The sequence below is a fragment of the Clytia hemisphaerica genome, unplaced genomic scaffold (genome assembly GCF_902728285.1).
Source record: "Clytia hemisphaerica strain Z4C2 unplaced genomic scaffold, Clytia hemisphaerica genome assembly, whole genome shotgun sequence".
Taxonomy (NCBI): domain Eukaryota; kingdom Metazoa; phylum Cnidaria; class Hydrozoa; order Leptothecata; family Clytiidae; genus Clytia; species Clytia hemisphaerica.
Window position 1 is genome coordinate 137,983 of NW_027104612.1, and position 19,109 is coordinate 157,091.

General features: G+C 33.9%; 1 protein-coding gene and 2 long non-coding RNA genes across 3 annotated transcripts in view; 1 reads left to right on the forward strand and 2 right to left on the reverse strand.

Annotated features, from left to right (window-relative positions):
- Window positions 1–5,164: 5,164 nt before the first annotated feature.
- Window positions 5,165–7,285, reverse strand: LOC136824272 (uncharacterized). Its single transcript, XR_010849114.1, has 3 exons — window positions 6,913–7,285; window positions 6,092–6,342; window positions 5,165–5,356 (listed from the first exon to the last, which is right to left on the reverse strand). It is a non-coding gene; the product is annotated as an uncharacterized lncRNA (long non-coding RNA).
- A 1,853-nt stretch (window positions 7,286–9,138) lies between these two features.
- LOC136824273 (uncharacterized) lies at window positions 9,139–13,050 on the forward strand. The gene is made up of 4 exons (XR_010849115.1): window positions 9,139–9,343; window positions 11,520–11,678; window positions 11,859–11,926; window positions 12,628–13,050. It is a non-coding gene; the product is annotated as an uncharacterized lncRNA (long non-coding RNA).
- Window positions 13,051–13,957: 907 nt separating this feature from the next.
- The window catches only part of LOC136824254 (cullin-associated NEDD8-dissociated protein 1-like), a 35,939-nt gene continuing 30,787 nt past the window's right edge, over window positions 13,958–19,109 (reverse strand). Inside the window, exons 30-37 of the mRNA XM_067080424.1 lie at window positions 18,926–19,000; window positions 18,647–18,718; window positions 16,050–16,166; window positions 15,720–15,791; window positions 15,339–15,449; window positions 15,054–15,114; window positions 14,552–14,698; window positions 13,958–14,228 (exon numbers count right to left, since the gene is read on the reverse strand). Of these exons, the coding sequence (XP_066936525.1) occupies window positions 14,089–14,228; window positions 14,552–14,698; window positions 15,054–15,114; window positions 15,339–15,449; window positions 15,720–15,791; window positions 16,050–16,166; window positions 18,647–18,718; window positions 18,926–19,000 (795 nt within the window). The 3' untranslated portion in view covers window positions 13,958–14,088. The remainder of the gene's footprint in view (window positions 14,229–14,551; window positions 14,699–15,053; window positions 15,115–15,338; window positions 15,450–15,719; window positions 15,792–16,049; window positions 16,167–18,646; window positions 18,719–18,925; window positions 19,001–19,109) is intronic.

Here is a 19,109-nt window from a genome sequence, read left to right on the forward strand (position 1 = left end):
ACCAAAGTTGAGCTTTGAATTGCTTATTTCAAGTAGAACGACACATCAACTTTGACCTTAATAACAAAAAATGACATGTATATTGAGGTCAAAGTGCAGAAGCATAAGAACATTGGAGAGGGTCGATAAAAATTGCTCGTTCTGAAAAGAACAAATCAAACATGGCCACACTAATCGGAAGAATTTAAAGATTGAAACTCGCATTTGAAATGAAAGCAACCTGATAAAAAGATGTTATAATGCGTAGATGAAATGCGTGATCACAGTTCACAGCATCGCCAGTCGGTCTGTTAAAAAACGTTTCCTCATCCTACAATTTGACGATGTTGTCTTTTAAAACAAAAAAAGCACAGTCGCCCGCCAAAATATATTTATACTTTTCTTGAGATCAATCCCTGATTAGACCCCCTATCAGCCCCCTTCACATTGGAAAATATGGCTGAAATATTTTTCCAACGAGGAGAGTATCCTAAAACTTCATCTTAACTGCAAACCTAACTAAATTCTTATTCTCACCAGGAAAGTTTGTTGATTATAAACTCCATCCATAAAAGCAGTACATTTTTCATTCTCATTTGACATTCGATCAAGCCTTCTGCTCTAACCTTCAACATAGGTATCCATGGAAGTCTGGGAACTAGGCGACTAGCATTCAATTCTTTTTCTTATCACCGATAAACGAGCAATCGAGACAGGGATGCTACCATTCAACTCACAAGTTAGTCGAGTGAGAATATAAAATAGAACATTTCAATCCCAAAAGAACTGTGCTAAGATATCAATAAAATTAGAATTTACCGCAGCAAGTAACAATTTAATATCTATTTGAGGTTAACAAGAAAACCAATATCTCAATCTAGAAAGCGATAAACCAGTGTTTTTCACAGTTTTTATAACATCGTAACCCCTCCAAGGTATTAGGAAATTTACTTTCCAAATATACGTGAGCTCACCAGTTTTGAAACAAAACATTCACTCTAATATTCCAAAATATTTTCTTTTTATAGATTGTGGGAATAGTATAGATGCTACTATGATTAACGGAAAATGTAATGCATAGAATAGTGAAATACTGAGACTAAACTCCATTCGCTCTTGAGTTTGAAGCCCCGAAGGAGCTAAAGAAAAATCTTCAACCTTTCTCAAGCAAGAAAAAGTGAAGCCTTAAAATTTGCGTCGCATTCAGAATGACGGGTTGAATCTAGCCCTTTTCTTTGTTTTTGAGTATATATTTCGAAGTAGATTAATTTTACTTTCAATCTGGTCTTTGTGTGAAACCAGGCGGTCACGTGTTTTGGATGGGAAATATGTGGCTTTATTTCAGCCTCTTTCGGGGCTTTAAATGCAATGCACTCGCTTAATGTGCGCACTAAAGCCTGTCATTTTTCAACCAATGTTTCAAATTGAAAAAACTATTATACCGTTGAAAAGACCATTCAGAGCTTCGTTCTTGAGAAAAATTGTACCAAAGTGGAATTTTCTAATAGCCCCAATTGATGAAATATTTATTTTTTTCTTCTACATTTTTCATCTTTATTTTTTGAGATTATTTTACTTTAGTCATTTTTCAATCGAAATTATAGTGCTCCGAATTATCTTTCCAACAGTATATGATATGTAATATTGGAAAGCATTCGTTGAAAAAAGAATTCTGTGAAATAAGGTCGGAGGACTTGATCTTAAGACTACTGTATGTGGAGACAAATAAGGACCCTTTCAGTGCACAGAACAAGTTTTGTCAAATTTTAGCAAAGAATCTTACGATTTAAAGTTTTTTTTTTAAACCCTTAAAGTAAACTTCCTTGATTGCGACCCTTAAACCAAACAAGAACAAATGAAAAACACGATTGTTTCTGTTGTATGTCATTGATACGTATGGATTGGCGATATTTTTACACTTCGCAGCCCAATTCCCGGAGGGGGGCACTAGATTCAAAAACGACCATACGTGTGGCCCAAAATTAGGCCTTTGAAATCGGACCCTTAGAGTGCAGAGAAAATTTTGCAAAGTTTGCAAAGTTTGAACAAACGTGAGCGAAAAATCGACCCTTACAGTTTATTTTCTTGATTTTTTTAAAAACCATTTTCAGGTAAAACATGGTCAGATTTTCGAAATTTTACACCCTTACAGTGCACTTTGGGAAGCTTGGAAAATATCCCCTTAAGGGGTATGGTAGGTCATTTAACTTGAGTGCCCTCCCCCGGGGCCCAACGAATCTTACTTAACTCAACCACCTCTAAAGTAACTCACTGGATCACAGATCCATAAAGAATAACTCACAATTCCAAAAATACGAATAATTTCTTTCATTTCATTCAAATTTTTCTGAAATTGATGTAATTATAACTACCATATTTCTTTCTTAGTTTCAATTTTTTCTTCAACTTTCTCTATTTTTCGTTTTTCGTTTTCGTTTTCAAAGAGCTCTATTCCATACAAATTAATTTCCAATTTTCGACACAAAAAAAGGCAAATATTAATAAATAATAAAATTTTTTGAAAAAAACCCGAAACAATTTTTTTACCTTTTGATGAAATCGTTAATATTTCTAAATCAATTCTTCTAATATATCTCAATTTTTTTCCTTCCTTTTTTTGTTTTTAATGGTCGCGTCACATTTCGCTTATACTACAGTGAGACTAAAAGCTGAAAAGCTGACCCCCTACCAGTCAAGTTTTGAAAACATTCAACTCCAAGATATTATACTTCTACTTAAAAATAGCGATTGATTGATTTTTAATGAATCATTCATTTTTTGAACTTGAGGGAATATTAGGGATCATGTTTACATAAAAAGGGAGGCGTCAATTTTTCTCGATTATTTTAATATATATTTTATAATTTCAATTTTTGTTTAAGTTTTAGATTACATATATGACTAAGTGAAGTCAAATTTAATTTCCTAGCTTTTTTTACACCCATTATTTTCTTCATCCTTATAATTTAAAATAGTCGAAAATAGATTTTTTCTTGGTCTCATTTTTTTGAAAAAAAGCTTCATATTACTTAGCTTTTTTTTTCAAAAAATTTGTGGGAGATGAATTATTGCCGAGGGAAATTCAAACAAATCAAGAAAATTGAAACAATCAAGATTGAGACTCCAAGGAAGGAGAAAGTTTATTCAAGTTGATGACATTTAAAATTGTGTCTTACCCCATCAGAGTAAGGCTAGAGGTCCTCAATACATCAATAAATAGGCCTGAATTTTAGGAAAAATTCAACATTCATAAGCTGAAAAAAAACTTTGAAACAGTTCATCAGAAAACATGGAAATTTAGAAAATCATTCACTAGGAATGGCCCTGGCCAAAAAAAACTTGTCAAGATCTTGCAAGAAAGGTTAAATCCTGGAAGATATCTTCGAACATGGCAGATCTTGCAAGCTCGTACAAAGATCTTACCAAGAAAATCTAAGATTATGGATAATATGGGATTTTACAGGATCTTAAAGGAGTACCAACTCTAGCACCAACTGTATGTACAACCCCGTATCACAGCTCACTGGAAAACCTGCCAAAAGATTGCCCCGGTGGAAAACTATCCTGGAGTTGCCCTAATGGAAAACTTTATTGAGTCATATTTAACCTTGGACAAGCACTAAATAACTGAAAAACATAGAATTTGTATTAATCCTAACCCGTTAAAACAAAGGATGTTTCTGTCTTAACGCGTCCTCATTTTACCTCGCAACCTGTCGAGGATAACTTTAAAACAAAGTTTTGTAACTTAAAATACAATACTTTTCGACTTTTACCAATAACTACTGATTTACATAATCCCTCGCATGAATTTCTCCAAAATACTGTTGTTACTTCTTACCAAATATATTCTTTTCCTTGCATATACATTTTGTCAAAAAATGAACTAAATCTTAAAATATAAACTTATACATTACTTTTTCTAAAAACAACCTACACACATATTTCTTTGACGTCAAGTTCAAAGTTTCGTCATCAACAAAATGACAATCATGATTCTTTCTTTTTTTTCTACTCTGCGAATATTGTGAAACGACAACAGCAGGGAGCAGCTTGATAGTTTAAAAACTCCATTACAAAGGGAGGATATTCATTAACTTTCTACTGTGTTATAGACTGTAACATATAGTCACATACTCACCGTGTGTTTAACTGGGAGAAAAAATTGATTTCCTAATACAAGGTAATAAGAGAAAATTATATAAGGCATAATCAATTATGTCCCTCCTTCCTTCGTAGAGCTTAGCGATGCTAAACTTTACTCCAAGCAGCTGCCCTGCACTCTATCCTGGAAGCCACTTATGGCTTAACTCCTTAAATTGATAATACACCCCTGTCTCACAGCCCCGGTGAGACTTTTTCTTTTAGCGGGGATAAAAATTTCGATTGAAATCTCAATGGGGATACAAATTATATTGTTCAAAGGTTAAAAAATCCAGTGGGGATGGTTATTGGAGTGTAATTTCTAAACATTTAATTTCGAATTGAGATAAAATAAAAGTCAATTTCTCAGTTGAGCTGAAGTTTGGGGTATTTTTCCAGCCGGTGACGAAATTTCTGCCAAATTTTCCAGTGGGGCTGGGGCCCCAGCGGGTCTGTGACACAGGGGTGTGATAATCAAGCAAATAAAAACCATCAGTTCAATCAGTTCTCGAAAAAAACAAATGATCAGAAAAGAGTGCATATGAATCCATGCAGTAAAGCCTAGTAAAACTACCACAATAAGAAAAAGTAATATTTCAAATGGAACATACGGTGCGGTATCAAAATAATCCCATGCTGATTTTTAATACGAGTAACAATAAAATACAAAAATACTCATAATATGGTGAAAATAAGAACATGTTAAGAACATATACAGACTTTAACACTAAAGAAGTTCAGAACCTCCAAAGACTTCAAAAATTTGGGATGTTCTTATTAAAAAAACGTGTAATAACACTTAAATCAGATTAGAGATTACACGTTTTTTTATAAGAGCATCTAAAATATTTGAAGCCTCGGGAAGTTCTTAACTTTTTGAGTTTTAAACCTAAAAATGCTCTTAACATGTTCTTATTTTCTGTCTGCAAAGCCTTAAAATGTTTGTTCTTAACATTTTGGCCTTCAAGGCCTTATGTTCTTATATAGTTTGTTCTTATAAAAAATAAAAAATAAACTTGTAAACAGTTTTTAAAATACTAATTCTACTTTTTCATTTGATTGAGAACACAAGTATATACAAAGAAACAAACAAAAATGTCATAATGATTAAACAGATGAGATGGTGGTGATTGTTTATCCTTGAGCTTGAATTCATCCGATAACGTCCGTAATCAGCAATGTCCGTTAAGCTTTTGATATTCCAGTTGCATTGGTTGAGTTTGCATCCTCTCGCCTACACAAAGAAGTAAATTAACAGTAAATTAAGCACTGACCTATTTTTAAAACCACAGGCCAAAATAAAGTTCAGGGAAATATGCACCCTGGTTTCGTTGACCTATGGTGAATAATTTCATTATTGAGGTTGATCGTGAATATTGCCTCTTATGTATTCACTTCATTGAGGTTGATCGCTCGATAATGATCCACCTATACACCAACCGAAGTAAAAATATCTATTGTTTATAGCGGAAATTTAGAAGTATAGATTTTTCTTCCAAAATTTGATTTTTCCCCAAATAAGCCTGATGTTTCAAGCTATTCTTTCATATAATGAAATTCTACTTAGCTATTTTTCCCAATGATGACGGTTTTCCCAATGCCTATTTAGGCCTTACCACGTCCGTAACATGGGGTAGCCGCATAATAGGTAATTGTTTTGTTAAGCTGCTGATGATCATGATATTACGACGAATTAAGAGTCGGATCCTGCTTTTCGAATTTGGTATATTTTTTTTCTGGACGAAAGCTTATTTTAACTAATAGTTTGGTCATTGACAAACTTGATTGCAAGCAAAGGAAGGAGATCAACCTTTTACTTGTTGGAAATACAGTGGAACCTCCAATTAGCGGACACCGAAGAAAATTGTCAAAGGTGTCCACCTTTTAGAGTGCCCATTGATTTGGGGTTTTAATGTACTTGAAAAAAGGTTGATGGAAAAAAAATCTGATATCAAAATGAACGACTTACAAAGCATGAAGTGACGCCTTTATTGACAATCTTTAAATGGTCACAAAAGTCTTTATCGTTTGCTTTCCAACATTTCTTCTCGAAACGCGTTTCCTCGATTACCCGATTCTCCGAGAAAACGGATCGGAATCGATAAGAAGTGATTGCACATCCGAGTTTACAGGACTTGGTTTTGAAGCTCTTTTCACATTGCTGCTCATCTTCAGCTTTGCACTGGTAACAATGGTATCCTTCGTACGTCGATGAATGACCTAAAAGTTGGATTGGAAATTATTTGACTTGACTTCTTTAATCGACTCTTCTCGAATTCAAAGTATAGAACAAAAGAGACCTACGTTTTTTTTGATTGCCAGAATTATGGGAAACTCGGTGCTCAGGAATTTTGAATCAGAGAGTGATATCAGTGACTTCATTTCACAATTACTTGGTCTACTTTTGAGGATGTTCTGACTTAACTTTTGATATATCTTATATGCCCAGTAAAGTCATTGAAAAACGCTTCATTGTGTCTATCCTAAATAAAATTGGTCTCCTTTATCGAGGAAATTGGGGACAGAAGATCATGACATATGACGAGTGTGCATGACAGCAGAAGAGCAACATTTGCGCAAGGTCTTGGTAATATTTATTTTAAGGATCAGAAAAAAATATTGGAAATACAATACGATTATGCTCAAATTGATCGGTGTTCCCAAAAAAAGTTTAACGATCTGGAAAAAGGGTATTATTTCGACCCAAATTATTTATGCCCACAAAGATCATTGACTCCACCCTGAAATCTGGAATGTTTGATTTGGGTAATTCATTACAATGTGACTTACCATACTTCGACATCAATGTGATTGAATACCAAAACCATATGATTGAAATATTGAATTTCATTGGTTCAGATTGCAAAAAATTAAAATTGTAAGCCAATCAGAATAGAGAAGCACCTTTGCAACCTTAGATAAACAGTCTTAAATTCATAATTTCTATTTGAAATTATTTCTTTAAAATTGGTATCAAATTATTTTCAAAACAAAAAGTCAATTTCTCATGACATTCTTTTCATTTAAATTTACACAATTTTTTTTTCAGTCATCAAATGAATATCAGAAAGGAAAAATAATCTAAAATTCAAACCGAAGACAAAAAAATTCTTTCACAATTTCTATTAAAAAGAAAATCAATCTTTCCAATCCCGTTTTCGAAGTTTTTCTTGACAGAAGGAAACCCGCAAACAAAGGATTGGAAAATTTTGAAAAGATATTTAAAAAGATAAAAATTAAAATAAAGTACACACTTGGAAAATATATATCTTTGAAAACATATTGTCATTTTTTTAAAGAAGGGAAAAATAATAAAAGACACTGTGACAATTTTAATCAAAATATTTAAATGACCATTTGGGACCAAAAAAAATTTAGTTCGTTTTTTAGTCTAAATAAATAATTCAAAGACTTTTTTTAAGAGCAATTTTAAATTTTTTAAATAAGATAAGAATAAGCCCGTTTGGACACTTATGTTGGTTCTCTTTTCAGCAAATCTAACCATCTGGCCGTCCAGTTAGTTTAGAACTTAAGAGGGGTCTTTGAAAAAAAAACCTGATCGTTAGGGGTCCATATTCCACGCTTGACTTATTATTTAAATCATTTTCCAAACGAATTTTGTCTCCAAACAGATTCTGATTACTCCACGCATTGGACGTATCCACTATGAAAAAGGCCATGGCTCCGTAAGTCCGTAAAATAATCTGTCAAGTTTAGCGCAGCACTTTGATCTTTTTAATCCAGAGTTTGGATAAATATAAAAGGACTTTTTAATGGCGCGTTGTAGGCTAAAGCAACGGTCGCGCTTAAACAAACGTTAATTTATATCATCCATTAGAGCCCATCCACTTCGCTTTCGTTTTCAAGCAAAAGGTAATGTGGTTTGGAATATTTTGGCTGAACAACCAGGTCATGTCGTCACATTAACCATATTCCTTTAAAGCAGAGCGTGGTATGCGCAAAGCTGATGATCTGCTATAAGTAAAGTTGAATTGTAAAAAGAAGAAAATACTAAATTTAATACCCCACTCGAAAACTTGCCAAAAATTTCGTTCCCGCTTGGAAAAATACTGGAAAAATACTTTCAGCCTAACTGGGAAATTGACTTTGATTTCATCCCTATTCGAAATTCAATGTATAAAAATTGCACTTCAAAGCCATGCCCACTGGATTTTTAACCTTTGAACAACTTTTTACCCCAATAGGATTTCAATAGAAATTTTTATCCCCGCTAGTGGAAATATTTCCACCGGGGCTGTGAGGCCCCTATTAATTGGAAGGAGTTTAGCGCAATTAACTCCGATTAAACTTGCCTCAGACTGTAAAGAGTAAAAGAGCAGTAAGGCAGAAAATTTGATAACTTTAGAAAGCTATTTTTCTATTCTTGAAAAAAAAGGTTTCTTGCTTTGCACCCATTCAAATCAATTATTTGGAGAATTTTTACGACGACAAAAATACCACTTACAGGCTTAGAGAGTATTTGAATCGCTTGTTAAAGGTTGATTTAGACAGTCGAGAGGAAAGTCATGGTAAACACTACTCAACTCTCACAGAGTGTATTTTGTCAATAATGTGACGTTTCGAAAAGGAAAAAGAATTAATTTTCAAAAAAATCAAATGACGGAAGAATAAAAATAAAAAGTAGAAGTAATGAAAACAGTGAAAATGAAAATTAAAGAAAAAAACGAAAAAAGACAAGAAAAATATATGAAAAATATACAGAGGAGACAAAAATGTGCGCGAAATCATATGGGAGTTGAAGATGATCTAACCGTCAGATAACAACATAAGGGGGACACCGTTTAATATTTCTTAATCAGACATTTAGATGAGAGGTTAAGTAGACTTCTGTGGTCGATAACACGAAATTGAGAATCCGTGGACACACTCTGATTACTGATTTGGTTTTTGAGTTAACACAAATTTTATTTTAGTAAGTGAAGAGCTGCTCTTGTTGATAGAAAAACGATTATATGGGATAAATTTCGTTTACATTTCATGTTTTTTTAGTATGGAGAGATAATTCTTGTTCAGTTTATTTAGGCCTTTTGAATTGTCCTGAATTTTTTTATGATTTTGGGTTTCGAAATCGGCAAAATTTTTAAATTACAGGCCTCTAATAAAAGAAAAAGCGTGAATTGCAGGCCACACCCATCAATGGCGTACACTTGCCTGGATACCTTATTGGCCATGATTTTATTTTCTGATTGGATGAGATTAGGTAAGCAAATAAGAAAACTAAAAATTTTTCTCAAGACTTTTCTAAGTTTTACATTCAAGATTTACTCTGAAACCCAATGATAGCTATTACTGGTAGTCCCATTTAAGATTGTTAAAAAAGTACTACAGACTCGTAGATAACTGCCTGAACTCACTGATAAATTAAACAATTTGACTTTAAAGGCCGTGATACACTTGTCAATATTAAATCAATATTCAAAAACTGTTACAATATATGGATCATAAATGTTATTGAGCTAATATTGCTGAATGTAAGGTAAAAAGTTGAATTTGAAATTATGTTCAAATTCATGAAAGTGCAGGAAAGTGCTCTATTGTTCGATTATTGAGCGAGAGTTGATTTAAATTGAAATTTTTCAATTTTTCAAATCAACAATAGAAAGAAAGGAAAAACAATTGATTTCGATTATGTAAACAAACACTTTCCATTCAATTTTTCTCCAAAAGAGAGAGAAAATATTTCTCTTCTTGAACAAAGGGCAAGTGTTCCTATTGTTTGCAAAATTACCTATAATTTTGAGCAAGTGTAAGGGCCCAAATTATAATAGATCAATATTCTATGATTGAATATAATTTAGACTATTGATAGGTGTAAGGAAGCGATCAATTTTAGATTTATATCCAAATATAGTAACAGTTTTTGAATATTTAATATTGACAATCGATCACGGCCTTAAGTCTGTCTCAATATTATAATTTGTAGCGGAGATAAAAAGACTGTAAGTTTTGATAGAATTCGAAGTAGATAGCGATTTTGTGCTCGTTAAAAATATAATCCAGAAAGGAATATTATTAAAAAAGAAAAATCTTTAAAAAATGGGAAAATGAAGAAAATCAACTTATTTAGAATAATGCTATGATCTTCATTTTTATATCAGAGACTGTTGAATCTTAAAACGTCATAAATGCGTATCAAAAAATATTTATTCAGTCAAAAAATACAGCTTTGTTGTTAGTTTATTTAATGGTTTTTTTTAAGTCAATCAGTGATAAACTTTGGATTATATCTTTCGACGGAATAAATTTTTTGGAAAAACTTTTTCACATCAAGGATGCTATAAGATCAAGGAATTATTATAGACACTGGAAAAACAACTCGCTGATTTTTGCCAATTTCTCATGTACAAGCCTTGTCCGCAGTAATGACATTATTGTTCACCCTCCTTCCACCATTAACATGATTCTTCATAGCATTTTAATTGCATTTCACATCAAAATACACTTATCCAATTCCCAAATGAGCTTTTAAGTTCTCCTCCGAGAGTCAAACTCATCTAGTTAATTACTAACTATGACGTTTTAAAATGCGATGACCGTGCCACCACGTGCCACCAAAAGATTTTCATATCACAGTGAAGCTATGAGACTCACGTCTAATACATGTAAATCTCAGCTCTTCTCGGAGAAATATTGGAAAGATATTCCCAATTCAAAATTTCGTGTCATTATAAGCATTTTGTTTGAATTTACTCGTCTAATGATGTTTTTCTCACACCAGATTTCATAAATGTATTCGCTTGATATTCTAGCATTTATTTTCAAACCTTTGGCCAGCAAAAGTACGCATAGAAAAAGTTAGACAGCTCTTTAGAAATAAGAGTATTAATCATTTTTCAAAATCAGAGTCCTTCGAGCCGCAATGACAGTTGTCCTTCGCGGATAAAGCCTGTACATCGATTGTTTTCTGAAACAAAAGAAAGACAATACTTCGCTCTCCACCGTTTCATTCGATGTTTATCCAGAGTCTCTATAATAAATCCATGATAAGATCAAAGAACCACTCGTGTGTAAATTTTAGCACAATTATCGAAGAAGTCGATTTTCCGATCTTTTTTCGAATTTTTTCTTTGGATCAGGTCCGGTTAGAGTGGTCACCGGCTACGAACTGAACAGCTATTGGGCGTGGTCTGGGCCACGAGCTAAACAGCGAGTTGGCGAGTCTTTGGCTACGAGCTGATCAGTGAAACATGGTGGTCTGCATTTTCTTCAATTAAATGTCCGGCCACCAACTGAACAGTGAAGAATACTGTTCAGTTTGTAGCCAGCGACCACTCTAACCAGACCTGATCCTCTTTTTTCGTTTCAACAAGCGCTAAACAAGCACAAAACCGCTATCTAATTCGAATACTCTCTCAGTAATATCATCCTTTCCACAGGTGATTGTTTATCATGTTACGATTGTGGTATGTCCTCTTCAAGCAAGGCGTGCAACAACACGCAACTTCTAAAAAGTTGTTCAAATACCAACCAAATTTGCATCACTGCACGATATTATGAACAACTGGGCAACACTTTTAAATACGTATTTTTCAAAGGTAACACAACTATGAAATCTATGCTATAATGAAAGACGTCATTAAAAGCACTATCAACTCAAGTAGCTAATAAATTCTTATCAAGTTTACCAAAGTTTGATTCTAGACATGTCTATAAGCGTCATGCTACGTCATTAATTACACAAAAAATGTAAAATACCACTGTCATTATTTTTCTAGGCTGTATGAAGAAATCATTTTGTGAAAACTATTGCAATAAATTGCCATTTGATGCTACACAATGTATGGTAAGTGCTTAAATGGCACATAACGTCATAACGACGTCAATTGAACGTCCATAGCACCCATGTTTTGTTACTTAAAAATAGTTTTATTAATGCCAGTATGAGTTTTTTTGTAAGGCTCTAGGAGGAAGAAAGGGATCTATTTCTGGGACTTGGGAACCTAAAAGAAAACTTTTGAATTGTAATGAAATCTATAATACACTGCATTGCCTGAATATTGCGCCAGCATGAGACACCTAGTAGCAATTGCAACTTAGTTCTTTATCTCTAAATATTTCGCTCGAATTTTTTTGAATTTTCTTGAATTTTCTTGAGCACTTATATATAATTATTTCACTGTTTATCGGTGATCAAAAAAATATCAGCAATCTGATTGGTTAAAAAGAGTACAATATATCTTGTATTTTACATGTAAGAATATAAATTGACGAAAAGATGTTGTTGCATTGTAGCGGTAGCAGCAATATAACGTCACTTTGCTACAAAAGTGCCCTGCGCTTTTTTCCAACACAAAAAGTGCATTTTTTGAGTCAACGATAAACCAGTTATCAGACATTTGCTCGTACAATATGGAAATATTTCACTTGTTCCGGATTTTTTCCGTATATAAAATATTGTACGGAAAAATCTCGGAACTCGTAAAATATTTCTCATATTGTACTCGCAACTCTCCGATAACTATTACATATTGTAATATATTTCAGAGCAAATGCTGTCAAAAAGACAAATGCAATGCACTGAGCAATGAACGCTGGGTGTGGTACCAATATTTTCAATCTGATGCGACGAGAACAGAATGCCAAAGAAACATCAAAGTAATGCTCGTGTTTCTGTATTTACTAACTTTATTTGATTGGCTCATAACTTGAATTATAACACTGCTTAAACTATAAATGTTGGAAAAAAAGTTAAAATGTATACTCACGTCTATGAAGTGTTTACATGGAACTGTGTCTTTTCATGGCTTTGGTTTCATTCAGTGGGGACAAACTTGACGTTACTCGGAGCATATACCAGTTCCACCTATCTTAGTTTTTTTATCTAACAATTATTTATTGTAATAGTTTCTGTAAAATAAAAATAAAAGAGTTCACGATAAAAACATCCCTTCACACATTGGAATACAAACAAAACCCGTTTTTACCCATTCTTTCTCCATAGAGTGCATACCTTTTGAAGGGATATCAGATGTCTCGATTTAGGTAACTATGTGACTAACTTAAAGTGACCATTCATTTAAAATGACAAATAAGATTTCAAAGTCGCCATGAGTAGATCGGGCATGATGCTCCAAACTGAAAATTTTGAACACTTTACCTTTTAAAAATATCTTAGCACGCATTTATGCTACATTGAAAAGCTATACATTCTCGAAGGTAAATAATCTTATAGATAACAGATTTTTGAAAAGAAAATACAAGAAAGATGAAGATTTTTTCTTCTTTCAAAAATCATGACACTTTTTAGAAGATTTGATCCTTCCTGATTTCAAATCTGTGCTCAGATTTTTCATATCTTTCTTCTAAAAAATGTTACCACATTTTGAAGTAGATCATTTTTTAACCTTTTAGGCATAATTCAAAGGAAAATCAGCAGGGTTCAAATATTCCAAAAAGTCAGTTGTATGATTTTTGAACTTGTGGAAAAAAAATTTCATCCTCTCTTCTTCTTCTTTCAGCTTTCCAAAAATCTTTAATCTTTTAGATTATTCTCCTGGGAAATTTTTCCAGTCAGCATAAATTGATTAAGTGTCCTCATATTTTTGAGATTAGCTTTAGATAGTTGACACGACGTACTCACTAGGTCAAACACACACCTATACCACACATTATATTTTTTTTTTACTTTGTTCGTTTTTCTAAGAAATTTAAAGAACTAGAAATTTTAGTATATAATGCTATACAAAGCTAATTATATGAAATTTTCAAAATTTCACTAAATAACAAAAAAATGCATGCTATCTTTTAGCACAATCAATAAAAAGTTTTCCTTTTTATTTTAAGCTAAGCACTTGTATCATAAAACAAAAAGGTATTCCATTCATTTTCAATATTTTGTCAGTCACCATCATAAATTAGAAAATACACTAGTCTCTGTTCCAAATATGAACATTCGCTTATCAAAGCTAGATCGACGAATCGGAGCTCTTAAGCATAGCCATGTGACTAAGAATAAGACATTCCCATGGAAACGTCGGTTGAAGATGACGACGTTGTTGGGTCGCGTCGCACGGCTTCAAACATGGCCGCTGTATCGGCACTGGCACGAATTTGCGTTAGAAAGTCCGATAAGTTTGGATGAGTATCTGAGAAAGAACGGAGGCATGAAATTTTACAGTTTTAAGTGTAATAACTTGCACCCGCTCTTGATTTACGGCTTAGAAATAGCAATGCCAAGAATCAAAATATTATATTTGATTAAAAGATCATAACAAAGAGAGGAATGTGGTAAAAAACTAATAATAAGAAGGAAAACTAAGTAGCGAACCCTGAAAGAAACTTCCAAACGTAGAATTCGACCACACGAAACAACGTCAATCTAGCGTCCATATAACGTCAGTTAAACTTTCTCTAGGCGAAAAGCGTATCCAACTTCAGACTTGATGATAATTTACTGCAGAAGACTTACTGGCATCCGGAATGGTACACAATGCGGAAATGGCGCGTAACGCGGATCGCTTCAACTCATCTTGTTTTTCGTATTCTTGTTTGACAGAGTTCGCTTTCACTTTCGAATTGATGGTTGTTCGAAGAGGCTCGACGATACGGTCCAAATCTAGTATTATGAAAATGGTTCAAAAAGTCTATTAAGCGAAGAGAATCTGTTGATGGATCTGCTATAAGCTATATAAGACACAAATACGCTTTTTACGCTAGACTTTATTAGCGTTATTTTTTTCGTCGCTGGCATAATGAGGGTCGACGTAAAAAGAGCCGATACGACATGTAACAAGTAGAAGGCGTTGTTTGTTTATATCAATAACACATGGTCAGAAGTTCGCAAAACATCCGAGTGCCATCATCGTGAAACTGAGAACGAAACTTACGTACACATGGTCAAGAGTTCGAAAAAATATTTTGCTTCAACAACCAAAAATAGATTGAACAAGAGACTGAGAAAAGGAGCTTACGTTGTAGCACAGCGTTTGGACATAAACTTGAAAGACGGACAAGCATGAGGTACGTTAACATCTAGAAGAAAAAAAGCAATACGAAGTCAAAACAGTGTATCAAGACGAATAATCATTTTCAGTAAAAAGAGTGTAAAAAATTAGTGCAATCAAGACGAAATTTGTCGTCAATCATAATTAAACTGGCAGGACTTTGAGCTTTAAGTAACCGTATTTCCTTGTTTGCTCGATGAAGGCTAAAATTCAAAGTATTCTAAATGAAATTAAATTTGGTTGGCCACAAACTTTAATGTCGTAGTGGTCTTTGAGGCCGGCTTCAACGTGATTGAGGAATTCGAAGATGTCCAATCGATCGAGACACGAGTCTAACAGCGTGTACATGCATTCGAAAGCAGCCTGAAAACAAAAAAGAAACCCAAAAATCATTTATTGTATACCGTTACATTGTTTTGAGTTATTTTGAAACTACCTCCTCCTCTGAAAATGTTTGGTTATGTTCCAGAATAGTTGGAGCATTATAAATGTTGTGGAAAGTTGAAATAAACCATCCAGATGTTGAATTTGAAGATAAATTCCGTACATAGACTTGTGATTTAAAGGCTTTTAAAACTGGAGAAGAAGGTTGGGGATGAATTGTTGTTTCGTTTAAATAAGTAGGGAACATACCTTTCTGATGTCAAGGCCATCGTCGACGGTGTGTTTGAAGGGTCCCATCTCCACTTCACGTATCAGTTCTTTCTATCAATCGAGAACAAATGTTAAAGTAATTTGTTCACAAATATATAAAATAATATTTAATTTATGGACTTAATTCAATTATAAAAGTGGTCCAGAGCTTACATGACTCGTCGGAGAGTCAAAATTGAATAACTTTTTTAATTTTTTAAACAGTGAGAGTTAAAAGAATAAAAAAAGGACTGAAATTCTTTTAGCATCCGACTTGCTTTTTATTTGGCTCGCACATCCACAGCCAAAAAGCACTACCAAATAACTTACTCGAACTTTGGTTTCGGTGTAGAGGTGAGGTAATATGTTGGGTAAGATGTCACGTATTAAACTTGGCTTGTTATGTGCAGCCGAGTTGAGCGTCGTTAAGGATACTCGTCGAACGTTCTATAAGAGAAATGGGCAGATGTAAGGATATATCTAGAACGGCTGAAGAAACTATTGCAAGTGTAAAAGCTTTCTTTTGAAGACGATGATATTTAAGAAAAATAAATAAAACTAGCCGGTACCCGGCGTCGCACGCCGGTTTAGCTGTTTGCTGAACACATTTTAAAGTCCTTTGAGATGTTGGGAAGGAGGCTTAAACACGATGAAATCAAAACTAAAGGGAAGAATTATCTTCAAAGTTTGACTCTATCCCTCCCGGGTGACGTATCTTTTAACCATATTTTGAAAAAGATTTTTGTGGCAAAAATGATCAGAAAACAGAAAGGGCGTCATTCCCAAATTACACCATCCGGCGACCAGCGACGTCCCAGACGGCTCTGCAATTAGATTTTTTTTCTCGCTTCGCTCGCGTTATATTTGCCGTAGTTCTTGATGTTTAGGAAAACTTTGATGTCAAGATAAGCGGAGTGAAATAATAGACATGACACGCGATTCGTCGAAAAAAGGCAGCCCGGGGGGGGGGGAGTACTTAGGCAAGAGAAGGGTATGGGTATGGGTATGTGCCGGCCTTAAGGGTGCCTTTTTTGAAACATGGCAGTTTGAAAAACCGGAAAATCAAACTTCAGTCCCACTAAGAATTGGAAAAATAGGAAAATTTCAACTTTTTGCCCCCAGAAAAATAGAAATTTGGTCAAATTAGTTCCAAAAAGTGAATTAAAATTCACACAATTTCCCTTGTTTCTACGAAGAAAGAATTCTAGTTTTTACCGCCTTTTGAATGTATTTTTAATGTTGCTGTTGTTCTAACAAACTTTGTTATGTGATTCTTGTGTTTTATTTTAAATTTGTTCTTTTCTTTAATAGATTCTGTTTAAAAGATTTCTTTTGTTTTGAAAAGAATTCGAATGTCTCAAATCAAATAAGGTCGTTAATTACATTCGAAAACATAAAACAAAAGAAAAGAAAGAGAAAAACAAGCTAGATGCTGAATGGACCTACCTGATGATGAAAGTAAGTTAGATAGTAATGCAAGGAGAAAAATGAAAAAAAATCAGTCAGAAAACAGCGTTTAGCGAAAATGCATAACGCTAGAAATTCATCATTGATTGATGGTAGGGGGAGAGGGAATTGTTATGTCATTGTTATCAATAATGTTTTTGTGTGAAAAACATAGAAATATAAGGAAAAAATCCAATGAAAATCTGCAAAAACGGCGATTTCCGGAATTTTAAACCGGAAAAAAATTTTTCTCAAAAATCGAACTCGGCCATGTTTTGAGCATTGCGAATACGCATCTTTCTGCAAAAAATCAGAAAAAACTAAAAATAAAAATTCGAGAAAATGTCAAAAAAACGTTTTTTCCGGCATATTTCCGGCATTTTCGGCCGGAAAAAAATGTTTTTTGAAAATCGGGCTTCGTCACATTTTAGGTATTGTCATATTGCGTCAGTGTGCAAAATTTCATAAAAAAATATAAAGTTCAGCTCGAGAAATTCAAGAAATACTGTCTTTCCGGCGAAAATAGGCTATTCCGGCGACTTTTAAAATAGTTCCGGCTTCAAAAATCAATTTTATTGAAAATTGAAAATACTTGATGGTGGGGATTGCTATTAATGATGTTTTTGAATGAAAAAACAACCAATTAAAAGGAAAAAGTCCAATGAAAATCTGCAAAAACGGCGATTTCCGGGATATTTCCGGCATTTTCAGCCGGAATAGAATTTTTCTCAAAAATCGGACTAATCCATGTTTTAGGCATTGCTAATACGCATCTTTGTGCAAAAAATCAGAAAAAACTAATGATGAAATCTCGAGAAAATGCCAAAAAACCGGTTTTTCCGGCATATTTCCGGCATTTTCAGCCGGAAATGAATTTTTTTCTAAAATCGGGCTCCGTCACATTTTGGGCATTACCATTTTGCATCTTTGTGCCAAAAATTAGGAAAAACTAATGAGCCAATCCCGAGAAAAGCTAGTAACGAACGGACGAACGAACGAACGAACGAACGAACGAACGAACACGGGTTAATTTATAGGACCTCCAAAGGTAGGTCCAAAAAAGAAAAAGTCTAATCTATCAATCAAAACAAAGTCTTTATAAAACGGCGCGAATATCGTTAAACAAATTTGTGGAGCAAGAACAAAATAAAAGTCATCTTTTGGAAGAACAAAAACATTGCGTGCGAAAACGAAAGTAGCACAGACAGAAAGAAAGACGACAAAACGACATACAGACTACCACTATTAATATATAGATGACATGGATGACACCTCTATCTCCTTCCACCGATGATGGCACTCGGATAAGGTCGAAACGTTCACAACAGATTTTTACGAAAAGCTTCTGTCATTTAAGTTTATTTTTCAAACAACTCTTCAAACCTATATGAAAAGACAGCTGTATTGTTTATTAAAGGTGCCGTTTCCGAAAAAGACAGTGTGAAGTTTTAGATAATGATTTTTTTTACTCCTGTACTTACGAGATCGGTGTCAACAATGGGTTCCAGGAAGAATTGAAGGTAGTTGATGAGGTAAGGGTCGATAGATTGTGGCTAAAAGATTAAGACAAATCTTCAAGAAATCATCACGCTTCAATATTTAAAATGACAGGTTCGCGAAAGACATTTCACTGAAATTTGACAGAAATTTATTCCTTTTTCTTGAATATTCGAAAACCTACACCACAAAACGACGATCAAAACGACCAATCATATCCGTCAAAAAAAATACGACCAGGAAAGGGAAAGCGACTTTTTTACCTGGTCGACGATAGTGAATTTGAATGCGGTGATAACTGTACTTCTCATTTGTGGAGAGGTCGATGATAAGTGTTCCTGTGTGAAAGAAAAAAAGAATATTAATCGTTGGCAGAAACATAACTGGGATAAAAGGTGAAAATACTATTGGGCAAAAGAGTAGGGGGGGGGGACGGAACTTGTAAGT